Here is a 17284-nt window from a genome sequence, read left to right as displayed (position 1 = left end):
TTTTAATTACAATTATTTTAATGGTGACTTTGGTTTCAACCTTTTGTCTTTGCTTCACATGAATACCCCATCAGTTTTGAAAGCATCAGGTATTCAAACAGTCGCCCAATTCATCAGGATTTCACTCTCATGTCATGCCATTGGGTTTGATCAATGTATACTGGGAACCAGTGTTGCATGTATGTTGGATTTTTGCTTTGAAAGTTCAGAGAATGCGTCTCAGAGAGAAGTGACTCAAATTCTTCACTTTGCATCTTTGTTTTGTTAGAGAAACCTTAGGTTTCAAAATTTCATAATACTGATTAATTTATTGATGTTGTTTCTTTAAGTTAAAATAAGCCATTTTAGCACCATTAGTACCACTAAAACAAATTATATGATTTTTAAATTCTGCGGTTGCAATTCTGTTTGATGCCTCTATTGGCACAGCAATTACACAATGCACATTTTACATTCTGAGGAAGAAAATGGTACAAAAAATGTTTTATTGCCAGCTTTTTGATACCATATTTGCCTGTATTTTTGCTAGCATGTTATTCATATTTCTGGCCTTTTTCCCCTGTATTTTAGCAGCATTTGTGAACAATTCCCATGCTTTGTGTAAATTTTTTTATTTTTTTTTTTGGTAGTCAATTAATGTAAATTCAGGCCTTTACTATAAAAATACTATACTGTACAAATTATTTGCCAGTAACCCAAAGTAAAATGTGTAAAAGTTTGTTAAACCTTGTGCTGTTTCTGGCTGTTTGTAGCACCTGTCTCTCTATATATAAGCAAACCTATAGCACTTAAATGAGTCCAGCAAGAAACTTTAATTGATTTCACATCTGAAAGGCACATTTCCATAGAAGTCTCAACAGCACAGCAGCAAAAATGGAGAGATGGAATGGAAATGGTAAACTAATAATAATAAATAAATAAATAAATAAAATAAAACCTTGACTAACCAACTGGAGCAGAGCAATGTAGAATTTAATGTAGACCCATTAAATGGATGTTACTTTGCATAATCATAATCATTGTTGTCCATTTATTTATATGATAAAGTTTACGTGAGTGATTAGATCATTGTTTTCTTAGTCTATTTTGCTCTGCGCAGAATCAAACATCATGTTCTATTCAAAGACAAATAGCCTCAGTCTCTCACCACTGAAGGATTAATTAGAATGTGTCAGATTTGACAATAAAATTATGGAGTCTATTTCTCTTTATTGTTATATTTTCTTTTAATTAATTTGGTATACTCATTCACTCACTGTTTTCCTTTATATAAAGCCAGTCTAAAATCTGCTGTTGTTTATCACACACCAGTAAGCACTATTATTAACTTACAAGGAGTTAGAAATTAATGTGAGAAAATTAAACACGTTACTGTCCAGGGGTTCTCATACCTAGAGAAAATCACTACTGCTTATAAATCTTAATATGCAGAAAGCCCAAAATGCAGTTGGCTACTTAAACCACATTTAACAGTATGTTAATGCCAACAATTGACTATAAAGTAAAAAAAGAATAATAATAATAAATATAGGTTTAACTTTTCTGAGCAATTTTACAATGTATTCATTTATTCATTTAAAAATTGGTTATGAATGCTGACATTTATTTGCTGTATTTTGAAATCTCAGAAATTGTATTTACTCTGGCAGCCATTCCATTTCTACAAGTATATCAGGCTTCAGCTTTCTGAATGGCCAGATCCATCTCAGTCTCTATTGCACACACACTGGGTCTTTCTCAGTTATTTTAACAACTTTTGACAGTGGTTCAGACGACAGCAGTTGCACATTTACAGGCAATGCGAAGAGATACGGCAGCTTGTCCGTGTCCCTCATATGCCTTTTTCACCTTTTGTCAGTTATAAGTCTTCATTCCCTGTTCAGTAAATCTGCTTCCGTGTTTATTATGCCTTGGAGATGCATCACGCGTAATGAATAAGCATGCACTGCTCCACACAATCCGTTTCTTTGTTAGGATGTGCAGCTGAGTCAAGCGTGTGCCTTTTTACATTTATGTATAAAATTGTCTTAAAATTTGATTTGATCTTCATCTAAGTTACGATAATGGACAAACACAATCTATTTTAAGTAATTACACACAAATTATTGTGTTGTTTTTGTTCGTATTTAATACATCATTTAAACATTCACAGTGTAGGTTGGGAAAAAGTATGTGAACCCCTAGACTAAAGATGTTAGCAAAAGCTAATTAGAGGCAGGAGTTGGCAAACCTGGCATCCAATTAATGAAACAAGATTGGAGGTGTGGTTAAAGCTACTTTGACTTATACAAAGCTCTCAAATATTTTGAGTTTGTGATTCACAAGAAACATCTGATGTGGACCAGGTCTTGCAAAAAAAAAAAGAGATCTCAGAAGACCTATGATCAATTGGCCGTCCAGCCAAGATGTCTCATGAGGTAAAAAAGAACTCTAGAGTTTCAGCTAAAGACTGGAAGGAATCACTGGATCTGGTTAACATCTCTGTTCATGAGTCTACTATAAAGAAAACATTAAACAGACATGTGTCCATGGCTGGACACAACGAAAGGAGCCGCTGCTTTACAACAAAAGGCATTGCTGCACGCCTGAAGATTGCCAAAGACCATCTTGACACACCACAAAGCTACTGGGAAAATGTTTCGTGGACTGATGAAACTAAAGTTGAATTGTTTGGGAAGAACACGCAGCACTACGTATTCCATAAAAAGGGCACTGCATACCCACATGAATACATTATCCTAAAAGTGAAGTACAGTGGAGGAAGCATCATTGTTTGGGGCTGCTTGCCATCAATGAGGGAAACATGTTAAACAAGTTTATCATGATATCCTACAGGATAATATCAGGGTGGCTTTGCACCAGCTGAAGCTCAGTAGAAGTTGGATGATGCAGCAGGACAATGACCCTAAACACTGAAGTGTATCCACTACAGAATGGATTCAAAAAAGAAAATCCACCTTTTGGAGTGGCCAACTGGCGTGGTGGTGGCATAGTGGGCTAAAGCACATAACCGCTAATCAGAAGGTTGCTGGTTCGATCCCCACAGCCACCACTATTGTGTCCTTGAGCAAGGCACTTAACTCCAGGTTGCTCCGGGGGGATTGTCCCTGTAATAAGTGCACTGTAAGTCGCTTTGGATAAAAGCATCTGCCAAATGCATAAATGTAAATGTAAATTGTGATATTGCTTAAGTGTCCCAAAGCTATTTGGGGCAATTGTTTTAAAAATATAAGTGGCTGTTCTTTACATCTTTATTCTGTGCTGTGCACTCCAGGTGCACTCCTAATTCCTCTGTTGTTGTATATTGTGTTACACACTTGCATTTTTGCCGATACAATCTTCCCACCTCCTTCCCACTTCCACAGGTCCCTAAAGCATAGGTAGAGAGCAGTTAACTGTCAGGTTGTTTGGCAGCCTCTTCCAGCACCACCTCCGGAGCTTTCTCAACTGTTCCTCTCCTAGTGTCGGATACCAGAAGGACAGAGATTGTCTCCTGCTGCCCGGGCTCATCTGCCTCACTCCTGGTGTTAGCGTGCTCTAATGCATAATGCCCTAAAGCCACTGTCTGTTCTTTTTCACACTTACCGTCTCTCACATTTTCACACTTATACTGTCTTTTTCGACTGTCTATTTCCTTTCTAAGCTTTTATAATGGCTGGCAGGATCCGTAAAATAGCAGGGATACAGTTGTGCATCTAATTAGGTTTGTTCAGTGTTGGTTTAATTGGAAAACTGGTATGGTGCCTTATTGTGTTTACATCAACGCAATAAGCCCCCTATGTACAATGCATTACTCTGCAATTCCGTTATATATGTATAGTATTATTTTGTCTTTACAGAGAAGCCAAGAGAAGCATGCTTCGACCCTGGAAACATCATGAACGGAACCAGACTGGCAATGGACTACAAACTAGGATCAACCGTGACGTATCAGTGTGATTCGGGTTACACCATTGCAGGGCTGCCCACTCTCACCTGCATCATTGGGGCTGATGGGAAGCCTGTATGGGACAAAGCTTTGCCTACATGTAAAGGTAGGACCACAACAATAACTCCGTTTCCATTTAATGTAATTTTGTTTGCGACAAAAAATGTTAGCGCATCAAAAACTTTACCAATTTAGCTGATTGAAACGCAAATTATCGCTATTATTACACAAGTGACGACATAATAGTTTCCCGTTTAACTACCCAATTGTTAGCCTGTGTTAATCATCATGACAAGGTATACATCCTTGGAATCCAATTTATTTTACGTGAAGCATTACTTGCACTTTTATGGATTGGTCTTAACGGCATACCTGCACAGATACGACACTGCAAACACATTTGCGTCATGACAATTCCAGGAGTGCCAACACAAATATCTCTCATCGGGGCTGGACTGGGAAGAGAAATCGGCTTGGGATTTTACATAGCAACTGGCCCAAAAGTTGTTGAGCGGGCATCATTCTGCGTATCATTGCGCCGTTTTGTGGTCCGTTCTGCATAACGCAGCGGCTCATTTTAGCTTATCGCGGCCCATTCGGTCCGCTCGGTTCTCCCGATGGCCAGTCCGCCCCTGATCGCCCCCAAAGTGCGTCTGCCCACCGGGAAAATACCCGGCATGCCAGATTACTAGTCCAGCCCTGTCTCTCATGCATCTATCATTGAGACGTACACAGAGAACAAATGAATGGCCACATAAGGACTGGTAGCCATCCGTTTATTTATTAAAGTTCCTTTTCCACACCATTCAAAATAATAGACTGCAGTCATGAAATTAACCCACAATACAAAAAAACATATCATTTCTGTTATTAGGGACATCTGGGAGGCAAAAGGTAAACAATTAGTGATTACACACACTTCTGTATGGAAACAGTGTAAGGGCAGACAAAGTGTTTTTTTAAGCATGACGTAATCACACACACCATGTTTATCAATAAAAGGCCATTTGAATGGAAACAGGCATTTTTGATAACAAACAGCATGAAAAGTGAATGGAAACTAGGTTAGTGTGGTTTTTGTTCAGAGAACTGTAAAAGTTGTATGATGTAATATAATGTGTGACAGTAGATCATCTGGTTGTAGAGATTTTGCTACACCATTTATACAGCAGAAGATTTATCCTCAGGCAGGTGTGATTTACATTATGTATATTTGAGTGACAAGGAAAAAGTATAACGTGCTCAAAACAAGTCAAGATGAGAACGAATTTGTCATTTAGGTCTGTTGTTAACACAACACAAAGTGGATGGTTGCCGGGCAATGTCACAATTTAGCTAATTAATTCTGAATTGGTGTGTGTACTGTATATCAATAGCTTAAAAAAAGTGGCTCATCTAACTAACTGTTTTTTAATTGTAGTTGTACTGCTTTAAACCAAGTATGACAAATAGGGTTGCCAATCGATGAAAATGTTTAATCGAATAAATTACATGATATTGAGTATACTGTAAATATACTATCTATTAAGCATTTTATTAGCCTGTCTACTCTATTTTTGTTTGAGTTTGTCAATTTCACTTTTTGCACTGTCAGACTTATCATTCATGTATTATATATATTAATATCTTTATATTGCATCCATACATATGAAAATAAAAAGACAGAATAATCCAATGATACAAGGTGAAATTGCATTTGTAAACAGAAACTGACACTTGTTTATTCAGTGTCTAAACCATTTTGTTTTTCATTTCATTCCATTAAAAACACTAGATTGTATACTGTTATCCAATATCATTTTTCATACCGTGATATAAGATGTGCTCATGTCGCCCACCTCTACTGAAGAGTATAAAGTATTGTTTTTTTTAGATTGGTTTGCAGTTCTTTGATTTTAGAACCTTGATTTTGCTTTTTGTTATCCTGCAGATTTAAACAAAAAGTATTGATGCATGTGATTAAGCGCTCTTTCGTCCAGAGAAATTAGCAGCAGCCTCTTTATCACAGACAGTATTCCTTTTGTTGTTTGCAATTATGAGAGTTAATTTATTTCTGTATTTGTTGCATGCACGGTTCCACTCTGTCACACTAGCAATATGCAGCCGTTATTCATCGGGTTTGGTGAAAACGCCTGGCACCCCTTTTGGCTTTCGCAGGGAGAGACAGGCGTGGACAGAGGCAGCGTCCATGTCTTTGTCCCTCACTGACATACGAGAGAGCTTGGGTGGTGACAAGTGCCAGTTATTCACAAATATCCTGTCAACCTCAGACCTCTCTCTTTTTTCCAGCTTCCCCCCCTTTGCACTTGCCTGTCTTCCATCTTCCATTTCTTTTTTCAAACCTACTGTGTTTTGATGAAATATACAGGGATGAAACTGTCACGGTAAACCTGAAAATATAGTGGATATATGGATAAATCATCAAAATGAATAACATTTTAGCAAATAATTCGAATTTATTTTAAAAAGTAAAAGATTTTTGTAGTTATGCTCAGCTTTAAAATATTCCATCAGCTAGAAATTACTCTCTTTCTCTTCAATTATTATTTACTTTGTCTATATCCATGGTACTGCACACCCTCGTAATGTAATAGCCAATATCACTCTGTCTGGCCCAGTCAGCCCCATAAACAGATTACAGTTCTGTTTGGTGCCACTAGTGGTGAAGAAATTATACACTTCACCTTCAAAAAATTCCCAGAGTTTATATGATAATGGCTCAATCCACATGACAGAAGATCCATGATGTCCCAAGCTGTGCTCTCTCTGAACCCAGCATGTTCAAAAACAACAGCAGGTTATAGATATGAACATGCAGTATTTAGCATTTGGACATCATTGACCCCAATCTGAAAGTCAAGCAAGAGGCTCCTGCACCTCAGTAGCACTGGCTGATTATTTAACCTCTTCTGATGGAGATGCAAAGCTCCTGATGACCTTTGTGAGACAGCCTCATTTCTGCTCTCCAGGAACATTTTGTTTGTCCTCACTGATGGAATTTCCAGCACATTGCTCAGCCCATCTTTATGCATGAGCTGTAACCGTGGGGTAGAGACATATTCCTGTACAGGTCATTGTTGAGCAAGCATAATCATCTGATTGTGTCATGAGAAATGCTTTATTTGATCGCAATCAGCAGTATGGAGTGTACGCAAGCCCATGTTCACACAATCCATTAGCTTTCTGCCTGCTAAGAATGCCCCTTGGCTCATCTATTAGTCAAGCGAGGATGTCTACAACAGACATCAGAAGCCTGGATAGCTTGTGCTCTGTTTATATCAGATGCTGCAAATAATGTTACGGCAGGGTTAAATGTATAATTTTTTAATTAATTGTTTGTATGGGGTGTTGTAGTTAAGCAACAGCGATTTGGTGCATTGGTAAAGCAACCCTGCTGAAAAGACTGTTAAGCATTTCCATGCAGGTTTATTATGTTGGCATGAATAACCAACTTACAGTTCGGGTTGTAACCCCTTTTTCTGCCTGTAACTCCTCCTAGAGCTATCTATTAAGCAACCACCATAGCACTGACCTAGCAACCTCTCAAAACACCCTAGCAATGTTCTAGCAACCATTTAGAGCACCATAGTAACTGCCAGAAGCTCTAGCAATTGAACAGACCTCTCTAGCAACCACCTAGCAACAACACTTATAAAATGAATATTCTCTCATCATTTACTCACATTCCTGGCATCCCAGATGTGTATGTCTTACTTTCTTCTGCAGAGCACAAATTAAGATTTTTAGAATAATATTTCAGCTCTATAGGTCCATACAATACAAGTGAATGGGTGCCAAAATTATGACGCACAAAAATCCACATAAAGGGAGCAAGTAATCCATACTCCATTACACGTTCAGACACAATATGATAGGTGTGGGTGAAAAACATGTAAATATCTAAGTCGTTTTTTTATCATAAATTATCCTCCCTGCCCAGTAGGGGGCGATATGCATGAATAATGTGAATCACCAAAGACAGAAGAAGAAGAATCTGAAAGTGGAGATTGACTGAGCAGGGGAGGAGTATTGATAGGGGAAAAAGTACTTAAATATTGATCAGTTTATCAGCCACACCCATCATATTGCTTCTGAAGATATGGATTTAACAACCAGAGTCATCTGGTGTACTTTTATGTTGCCCTAATGTGAATTTTTGAGCTTAACATTTTTTTTACACCTATTCACTTGCATTGTATGGACCTATAGAGCTGAAATATTCTTCTAAAAATCTTCATTTGTGTGCTGCTGAAGAAAGAAAGTCATACACATCTGGGATTACTCACTGGGAGGGTGAGTATATTATGAGGAATATTTAATTTTGGGGTGAACTATCCCTGTAATCTCCTAGCAATACCCTGGCAACCACCAAGAACTGCTTAAATCATCAAGAGCACCATAGCAACCATATAAGCAGCACCAGAACAGTTCCCTAGCAACCCATATCCAACCCATAAAGTACCCTAGTAACCACATACAAAGCTCTAGCAATTTCCCATAACTCTATAGCAACAACCTAGCAACATCATAGGAACCATCCAGAAAACCATAGCAGTCACCTACTAATACCCTATCAATCTCCTCGAACACCCAACCAGGCACTTTGCAAAACCCTAGCAAACACCTAGAACACCCTTTTGACAAACCTGCATGTGTTAGAAACACCTTAGCAACCATTGTTCTATCAATTGTGTCCTGCTGTAAATACATTCAGATTTACTTTTTTTTTTAGAACTGCCTGTATGGATTCGGCCTGTCTCCATAACCAAGGGTTTCGAGACATGCATAATAGAATTCAATGTTTATTAGGCACAAATGTACACAAAACATACAGTGCACATAAGCACCCATAAAGAATGTTGGGGCCATTGAGGCAAACAAGTTTTCTGAAATAAACTTTTCCCTCAATGTTCATACACTTTTTCCTGTTCAGATACCAGTGAAAATGTTTATTCTGTCAGAATCCCTATATACATTCAGGGCACTCATCATTTATGCCTAAAAACTATAAATGCAAAAACATTATCAAATTCCCTTCAAAAGCCACAGTATTTGAGGAGTGAAGGCTTTCCTCTGCGGTTTCTGGGGCAGACACCAAAAGTAAGCTAAGCGCGCCATCTAGTGGTCACAGGTCACGCTGCAGGCAAGAGCCATGCATTAATCCCTCTGTCTGCCTGTCTGTCAGCTTGGCAGCAGCTGTAGGGCATTTTTAACCGGGTACTTTGAACGATAAAGGATGGTTATGTAATTTAATTCAGACAGGCTTTGCCGGTGTTCAATGGGGTTGTTCCGACAAACGTTTCTATTCGAGAAGCCCCACGGGAAATTAATTCTCTCTAAGAAAAAGGGTCTATAGAGGAGCTTGCAACTTTTACAGTTGTTGTTTTTTGGTCCCGAAAAAAAAAAAAAGATGGCAGCTTGCGTCCCATTCTCTATTTTGAAACCTTTGAATTTCACTCTAATTAAATTTCCATTCAGAATGCTGATGCAGAAACAAATAATGTCACAAGTGCAGCTGGGGGACTGGTTTGTGGCAACAGATTTGAAGGATGTTTATTTCCATATTCAGATTGCGCCGAAGCACAGGCACTTCCTCAGATTCATCAATTCAGATTCAGCATATCAATTTTGCCTCCCTCTGTTTGGACTTGCACTGGCACCACGCACTTCACAAAATGCAACGATGCAGCTTTGATGCCCTTGAGACTTCAAGGCATCCACGCTTTGAATTATCTCGACGATTGGTTGGTGTTTGACCACTCGGAGACTTTGGCTGCCCAACATCGAGATGTCATTCCCAGCCATTTGATCTAGGGCTGTGTTTAACCCTAGACAAGAATGTCCTGTTGCCAGAGCAATAGACTCTGTTTCTAGGGGTGGAGCTGGATTCGCGAGCGATGCAGGCGCGTCTGTCTCCAGTTAGTGTTTTGTCATTTCACCAGTGTCTAGCGATGTTCAGAGTGGGACGTGTTCTCCCTGCGAACATAATCGCAGCTTCCCATATTATTCCTCCGGGCATGTTGCATGCGAGACCTTTTCAGTCCTGGATGAACTCCACAAAAGGACTTCAACCACTGAGGCATTTGTTTCGTCTCTTCAAAGTGATGCGTTGGTGCTACCGAACTGTTAACCCATGGAAACAGATCCATCTTTTAATGTCGGGTGTTCCATTTGGGACAGGTGTGTCACCGCAAGGTTATAACGACAGATGCCTCCTCTACGGGTTGAGATGCTGTATACAAGGGTCGTCCAGCCTACGAGGTTTGGACGAGCCAGCAGCAATATTGGCACATAAACTGTCTGGAGATGTTCACGGTGCTGCTGGTGTTAGAGATTTTCCTTCCGCAGATTCTTGGCAGCCATGACCTCATCTGGTTGGAAAACAGGACGGTGGTGTCCTACATCAATCTCCAGGGAGGAGTGCATTCTTATGCCATGCTGAGGCTGGCACATTGCATTCTTCTGTGGGCATGGGACAATTTGCTGTCCCTACGAGCTGTGCATGTATGGGCTGGTTGAATTTGGGGGCGGATCTCCTGTCCAGACAGGGCTTGATGCCCAGAGAGTGGACATTACATCCTCAGATGTTGGAGCAAATCTGGAAAAGGTTTGGCTGAGCAGAAGTGGACCTGTTTGTTTTGAGCGAGATGTCACACTTTCCCCTCTGGTTTTCCACCACTGGGCATCAATGCATTGGTGCATCAGTGGCCGACAACGTTCCTTACACATTCCCACCAATCAGTCTGCTGCACGCAGTTCTACAGAGAGTTCAGGGACATTGGGCTCGGTTTCTGTTAGTAGCACTGTTTTGGCCATTTCAAGTATGTCTTCTCTCTTGGGAGGAAATGCCTTGGGAGATTCCAGTCAGAACAGACATATTGTCTCAGGCTCGGGGCAGCATTTCGCACCCACGGCCAGACTTATGGGAAGTTATGGGTATGACCCCCCTTTTGAATGATGGTTTATCCCCAGCTGTGGTTGATACCATTTAGAATGTTAGAGCTCCATCAGCTAGGGAGCTATATACTGTATGTTCAAGAAGCAAAAATGTATTTTTGCTTCTTGGTGCACAGCGTGAGGTGAAAATCCAGTTCACTGCCCTGTCGGTACAGTGCTGGATTGTTTTGCAAGAGCGTTTTGGGGCTGGGGTTACCCTGGGCATGCGTTGATCAATGGAGTCTCTGTCGGTAGACATTCTCGTTTTATGCGCCATGTACGCAGGCTTTTTTCCCTATATGTTTTCCTTTATGGGATTTATCTGTTGTTTTAGAGGTGCTCCTGGGTGCTCCATTTGAGCCCTTGGCAACAGTCGCTATAAGTTTATGACTTTTAAAATGGCCCTGCTGGTAGTATTTGCATAATTTAAAAGGGTTTGTGATTTGCATGCTCTGTCGTTCAATCCCTTATGTGTGGATTTTGCACCAGGGTAGCACACTAGGGGCGTCGCTTAAGCACCACCAGCCAAAAAATTGTCATGATTGTACAAGGGCTTCAAACCACGTGACACTTAGGGCATGTCCCAATGCCATTACGCAGCATCTCATTCGCACTCAGGGAACCGTTGTTACATTTCACGTAATCAAGATGTTTGTTAGCACAATAATGTTGAGATGAAGTAACTTTTGTTAAGGCAAAAACACTCTAAATAGGCTGCATTTAAATGCTTATACCATCTCTTTGACTGTTGTTTTTATCTGTTTGTGTGTAAGCATATATGTTTTGGTGTTTGACCAGCTGACATCAATTACATATAAATTAAAAATGATTATCAAATATAAAATAAATATATAAATAATTAACTTCTAATTGTAAGTCGCAGGACCTCAAATTATGAAAATTAAAAAAGCGTGACTTGTATTCTGGAAAGTATGTTATGCATTTAGGCACTGAAGACTGTCTAGCAAGCAGAATTTTCCCCAATTCTTCCATTATACCAGTCTACAGCTGTGCAATTGTATGACACCACACATTCTCAACTGGAGTCAGGACCAACCTAGCTCCCACACTCTCTGCAAACAGTGTCTGGATGGCAGCATATGTTGCTCCAAAATGTGTACATATATTTTTGCATTAAAGGTGCACTTGCAGATGTGTGAGTTACCCATTCCATAGGTTCTGACACATTCCCATACTATGACAGACACTGGCTTTTGGACCTGATGCTGATAACAGCTTGAGCGGTCCTTTTCCTCTTTGGCCCGGAGGACACAATGTTTTTATTTTTTTTCAAATGTGGACCACAAAACAATTCCACTGTTCTATTTTCTATATTAGATGAGACAGAGCCCAGAGAATTCGGCGGCACTTCTGGACAGTGTTGATGTATGTCTTCTCCTTTGCAGTAAAGCCTTAACTTGCATCTGTGGATGCAGTGGTGAATGATCTTGACTGACAAATGTTAACTGAAATATTCCTGAGACAATGTCATGATATCCATTACAGACGCTTGATGGTTTTTAAGACAAACCACATACTGCCCAGGATACATGTGAATGTCTGTGTCAGCAGAGAGCGTGTGTGTTAGATTGACTTGTCTGCCATCCTGACCTGTCTCCAATTGAGAATATCTGGCACATTATGAAGCACAAAATATGGCATTGAAGGCCCCATACAATTGCAAAGCTGAATACCTATATAATGGATGAATTGGGGAAAATGTTGCTTGCTAAACTTAACAAACTTGATGGTTTGAAAAAGGTGATGTTACACAGTGGTAAAAACTTTTTTGGAGCATGTTGCAATCATATGATTTGAAATTGCAATCATCAGATTTTATTAAACAAATAAATGAACAAATTCACAAGGTAATAAATCAAGTAATGTGTCTTTGTAGTACTTTCAATATAGCACAAGGTGAATATAATTTACAAATCACTCCTTTTTGTTTATACTAGCATTTTACACTCTGTTCCAACTTTTTCAGAATTGGGGTTGTATCAACACCCACAAACCACCCCGCATAGCCTAGAAATCCACCCAGAGCTCTAAAGCAACCAGAAGAAACCACGCAGAACATGCTAGAAACTGCAGAACACTAGAATATATAAAACACCATAGCAACATCCCAGCAACATTTTTGAAACCACCCTGAACTACCTTGTAACTGCCAAGCAACACCCTATCAATGACCCAGAACACCCTAGCAAACACTTATCAACACTCTAGCAACACATGAGATCTGCAAATTCTTGTTACAAGCTGTTTGCCAACTGCAGTGGTTGCTGACTGAAAGCATCAAAGATAACGCGCTTGAGTTGAATAGGGTGCATTTGGCTTTAGCGACAACCTAGAAAGGGATATGTCCCTTTAAACTTTGAATACTTTGACAGTTTAAAGAGATATTTGAAGTACAAAGGGCTTATATAACCTTTAATATTCAAACTAATGAATATATAAATTTAAACATGAAAATGAACAGGACAGTTTTATTAATTTGAAAATGTTAAAACATAGAAACGTTAAGGTTAGGAAGAAGAAATATGTAAGATTGTCCACTATTTCTAAGTAACTAATCAAATTTGTGACTTTGGCCATGTTAACTATTTTGTACACAAGGCCAGATTTCCTTGCTTCCATTGAAGCACATAAGTTGCTTTTTGAAACATTCTCAAATCATGCTGTTAATATATGGTTCATTATGTTTTGCACAAACTTGTGGAGTCCATGTCAGCTCAAGTGCTTTCTGTAACTATAGCAAAAGGTTCACATTCCAAATATTAAGAATGCTGCCATTGTATATCAGTGAGAAGTCATACACCAACCATTGGAATTATTTTGTCAGAGATATAGAAGTATTTTGCGCTGGTCACAGCATATTGATTCACAGATGTCAGCATGTGTAGGTTAATCCTTTTAGCTGTCCTCAGTCAGCACTCTTTAATGGAGAGGCGTGAGGTTGGACAAGCCAAACTAGAGGCTGTTAGCCATTCATGATGCTTTTATACACTGCCGCTACAGCGTTCCTTGAACAGTAGCCCAAGCTTAAAGGACGGGAGCTAATGAGGTAAATTACTTGCTTAGAACTTATGACCTTTGAGCAGAGGTGTACGCTTCCAAGAAGTCCTCTGAGAAAGAGTACAATTTGATTGGGGGACGGCGGTGATCTGTGTTTCACATAACGGGGCGGGCCACTGCAGGAAAAAGTGTGTTGTTTGCACAAATTGGAAGTCACTCTGAAAAAGGGATACGAAACAAATGTTGCTGTTTCACAGGCCATTTCATCATGTTGTCTGTCACTTCAGTTTATTTCTAGTCTCCGAATTCTGGTATTTATATAACCTTCAGCAAGGGGAGGCAGAGTGCCATCTGCATGTATCCATTGTGTCGACCTCTAGCGCTACACAATACAGATAACGCTCAAAGTATAACTAATATATAGGCACCATTGACAAGTATAACAACTTTAACAAGATCATTTGGGAGTTAATGGGGTGTAATGCGCTCTCATCAGTTAAGTCATACAAGCAGACACGTGCACGATGAACATATGCTAAAAACAGACACATGGTAATAATATATAGTAGTTCATGGGTACTGCGGTTGCAGAACTTTGCAGATTGCGTCGTAAGTTTTAATAAAATTACAACACTTGTATTTCACAAAGTTAAACAGATCCCCACCCCTTCTGTGTTTGTTTGTTAAATAGTTTGGCTACTTTGATAATGTATTTAGCTAACAATTAGAGGGTAGAATTCACACCAATTTTGTGTACATACATTTTTGTTTACTATTTACATAATATACAATTTTATATTTTGATGTAATATAATAATATTAAATATTATAATATTTATTAAAAATAATATGATTTATTAATATTTTCTATTTAAAAAAATTAAGTTATATATATATATATATATATATATATATATATATATATATATATATATATATATTAAATATTATATTATTTTGTATAATATAAATCATAATATATTAAATAAATTATTTGTATCTTAAAGCAAAACTACTTGTAGTATTATTATTAATAATAATAAATACAATTATTATAAATATTAATAATAATAAAACCTATAATTATTATTTGTATTATTAATCATAATAATAATAATAATAATAATTCTTGAAAGACTGGCCCGAACCTGGCCAGAAATCTGTTCAAGTCCCATCTGGCTTGGGACAAGATGCAGACTTCTGCTCAGTCAACCTGCAAGTTAAGAAATCGCACCATGCAAATTACATTCGGCACTAAATGTATACATGTTTATCTGATTTGCATAATCTCTTTAGTTAATCATGTGCTGAAACAACACAGACAATGCATGCTAATAAACAATGCTATCAGTGGGCATAACGTATTCTTAGTAAATTCCCTCGAAAGTAAAGTATGCAAAATTACACAGATTTACCTTCAAAATCGGTGCAGCAATTGCAAAAAAAAGAAAATGTCTGCAGATTCTGGACCTAGTAATATGGAGTTACTGAATCTGAATGTTTATCTGCGAATGTAGGTTTAATGGCCGTCTCAGTTCTGTGGTCCCTTTGAGTGAAGGCAGACTGTCTCGTAACGGATATGCAGATCACTGGGACTGAGGACGAGGACTGGGAAGACGCTGTTTGAATATTAAGGTTCTTTCTCCTAAAGGCAGCACGCATGGAAATTCCATCTATATGCAATATGCCATATGCATCAGTCTGGCATGAGCTGTCTAAAGAAATATCTTCAATATTTTACCCGGGAGTGTCTCAGGGTTAATGGGGTCTTCTTAGAACATTTCAATAACCTTGCTAACAGTCAATAAATATGCCTGTTCAAAGTTCAACTCTGTAACTTTTACAGTTACATTTTGCAGATTGGACATTTCCATACACTATCATTGATTTTAATTTTGGTCGTGACAGCTTAACGAGGCAACACCATGACTATACATTGAAATGTCACTGACGAGCTGGCAGTGACCAGTTGGCACTTTTTTTTTTACATGCTCATGAATACTGATGCGGCCCAGAGCCACGTCCCCAAGCTTTTAGACAAAACTCATTAGAAAGTGGTAAGATCCCTTTAAATAATGAAGGATTTTCCTCTCTGTCTTTAGTCCTCTCATCCAAACAGATATTTTATCCGTTTCCATAGTAACTAAAAGACTTTCTCAGTACCGTTGAATGAGGAATCTTCCTCGGCTGTAAATAGCGAGAGGGTGGAGGGGTGGGAGGGCTGACAGTGTGGCGGGATTGCGCCTCTCAGAGGTTGTACACGAATGCTTGGCTTCCTCTAATCCAAAGAAACCAAAATGCCTCCTTTTAATGGATGTGTGCTGTGGCTAGGCTATGTTCAAGTCGGGTTGGTCAGATGGCAGGCACAGCTGTCATCTCCATGATTATGGGAGGCTCATACACATGGACTCCTACATTTAACCATGCATCCAGTGTGGGCGCAACTCAGCGCTGCTAACAACAGCTAATGAGCTGCCGTCTTACAGGGAAGATACCGTTCTCCTGCAGTGACCTGTTCTTATGTAGGCTAATGCCTGTTTTGATGTCTTTTAGTCCTTTCAGATAAATGTTGTTCTCTGTGTGAATATTTTATATAAAGACAGAAAGTCTAAAAATTCATAAGCCTGGATTTTGGGTATCTATATGTTACATAAAGTTTTCTTTTTCTTTTTTATTTATTTATTGTATTATTATTATCATTATTCTTTTTGATCCCAGACCTTTTTAAAGTCCTTTAGCATAGATATTGGCTTATTCTTTCAGATCATCACGCTGACATATTGGGCAGCATTTATGTATTTCACCGTCAACCAAAAGAGCTATGGGAATGCTTCCTAAGAAGATGTATATTTTTAATATGCAGAATTGAATTATGGAACTATGGTAGTTTTGGTCTTTAAAAGGAGTAGTTTGGCCAAAAGTGAAAACTGACATTATTTACTCACTGTCGTTCAGAACCTGCAAGCCATTTCTTTTGTTTTTTGTAGTGGGACAACAAAAGGAGAATTTTCAATAATATCCTGGTCACTCTTTTGCTTATAATGTAAGTGAATAAAAACTGGGTCTGTCAAGCTAAAAATTTACCATTTAAAAAAATAAAAACAAAAGAACATGATGTTATATCTGGGGCTGTAAATTAATTATGTATCTAATTAATCACAAGACATGCTGATTATTTTATTAAAATAAATAAAATGTGTATATATACAGTGTGTACATGTGTATGTGTGTGTATATGTATATGTGTATGTATGTGTATATGTATGTGTACATATATATATATATATATATATATATATATATATATATATATATATATATATATATATATATATATATATATATATATATATATATATTATAAATAAATTGGTACTTTTATTAAAGTGGATCACACATGTG

The 17284-nt window shown here is 38.4% G+C and overlaps 1 protein-coding gene across 1 annotated transcript in view; it reads left to right on the top strand.

The window, feature by feature from the left end:
* The window catches only part of LOC127617762 (CUB and sushi domain-containing protein 1-like), a 496749-nt gene that overhangs the window by 310560 nt on the left and 168905 nt on the right, over window positions 1–17284 (top strand). The window contains exon 30 of the mRNA XM_052089839.1: window positions 3840–4034. Within this exon, the coding sequence (XP_051945799.1) occupies window positions 3840–4034 (195 nt within the window). The remainder of the gene's footprint in view (window positions 1–3839; window positions 4035–17284) is intronic.

This window comes from Xyrauchen texanus, chromosome 24 (genome assembly GCF_025860055.1).
Source record: "Xyrauchen texanus isolate HMW12.3.18 chromosome 24, RBS_HiC_50CHRs, whole genome shotgun sequence".
Classification (NCBI taxonomy): domain Eukaryota; kingdom Metazoa; phylum Chordata; class Actinopteri; order Cypriniformes; family Catostomidae; genus Xyrauchen; species Xyrauchen texanus.
The sequence above is the reverse complement of the archived record's forward strand: the minus strand, read 5'-3'. Positions and strand labels throughout refer to the sequence as shown.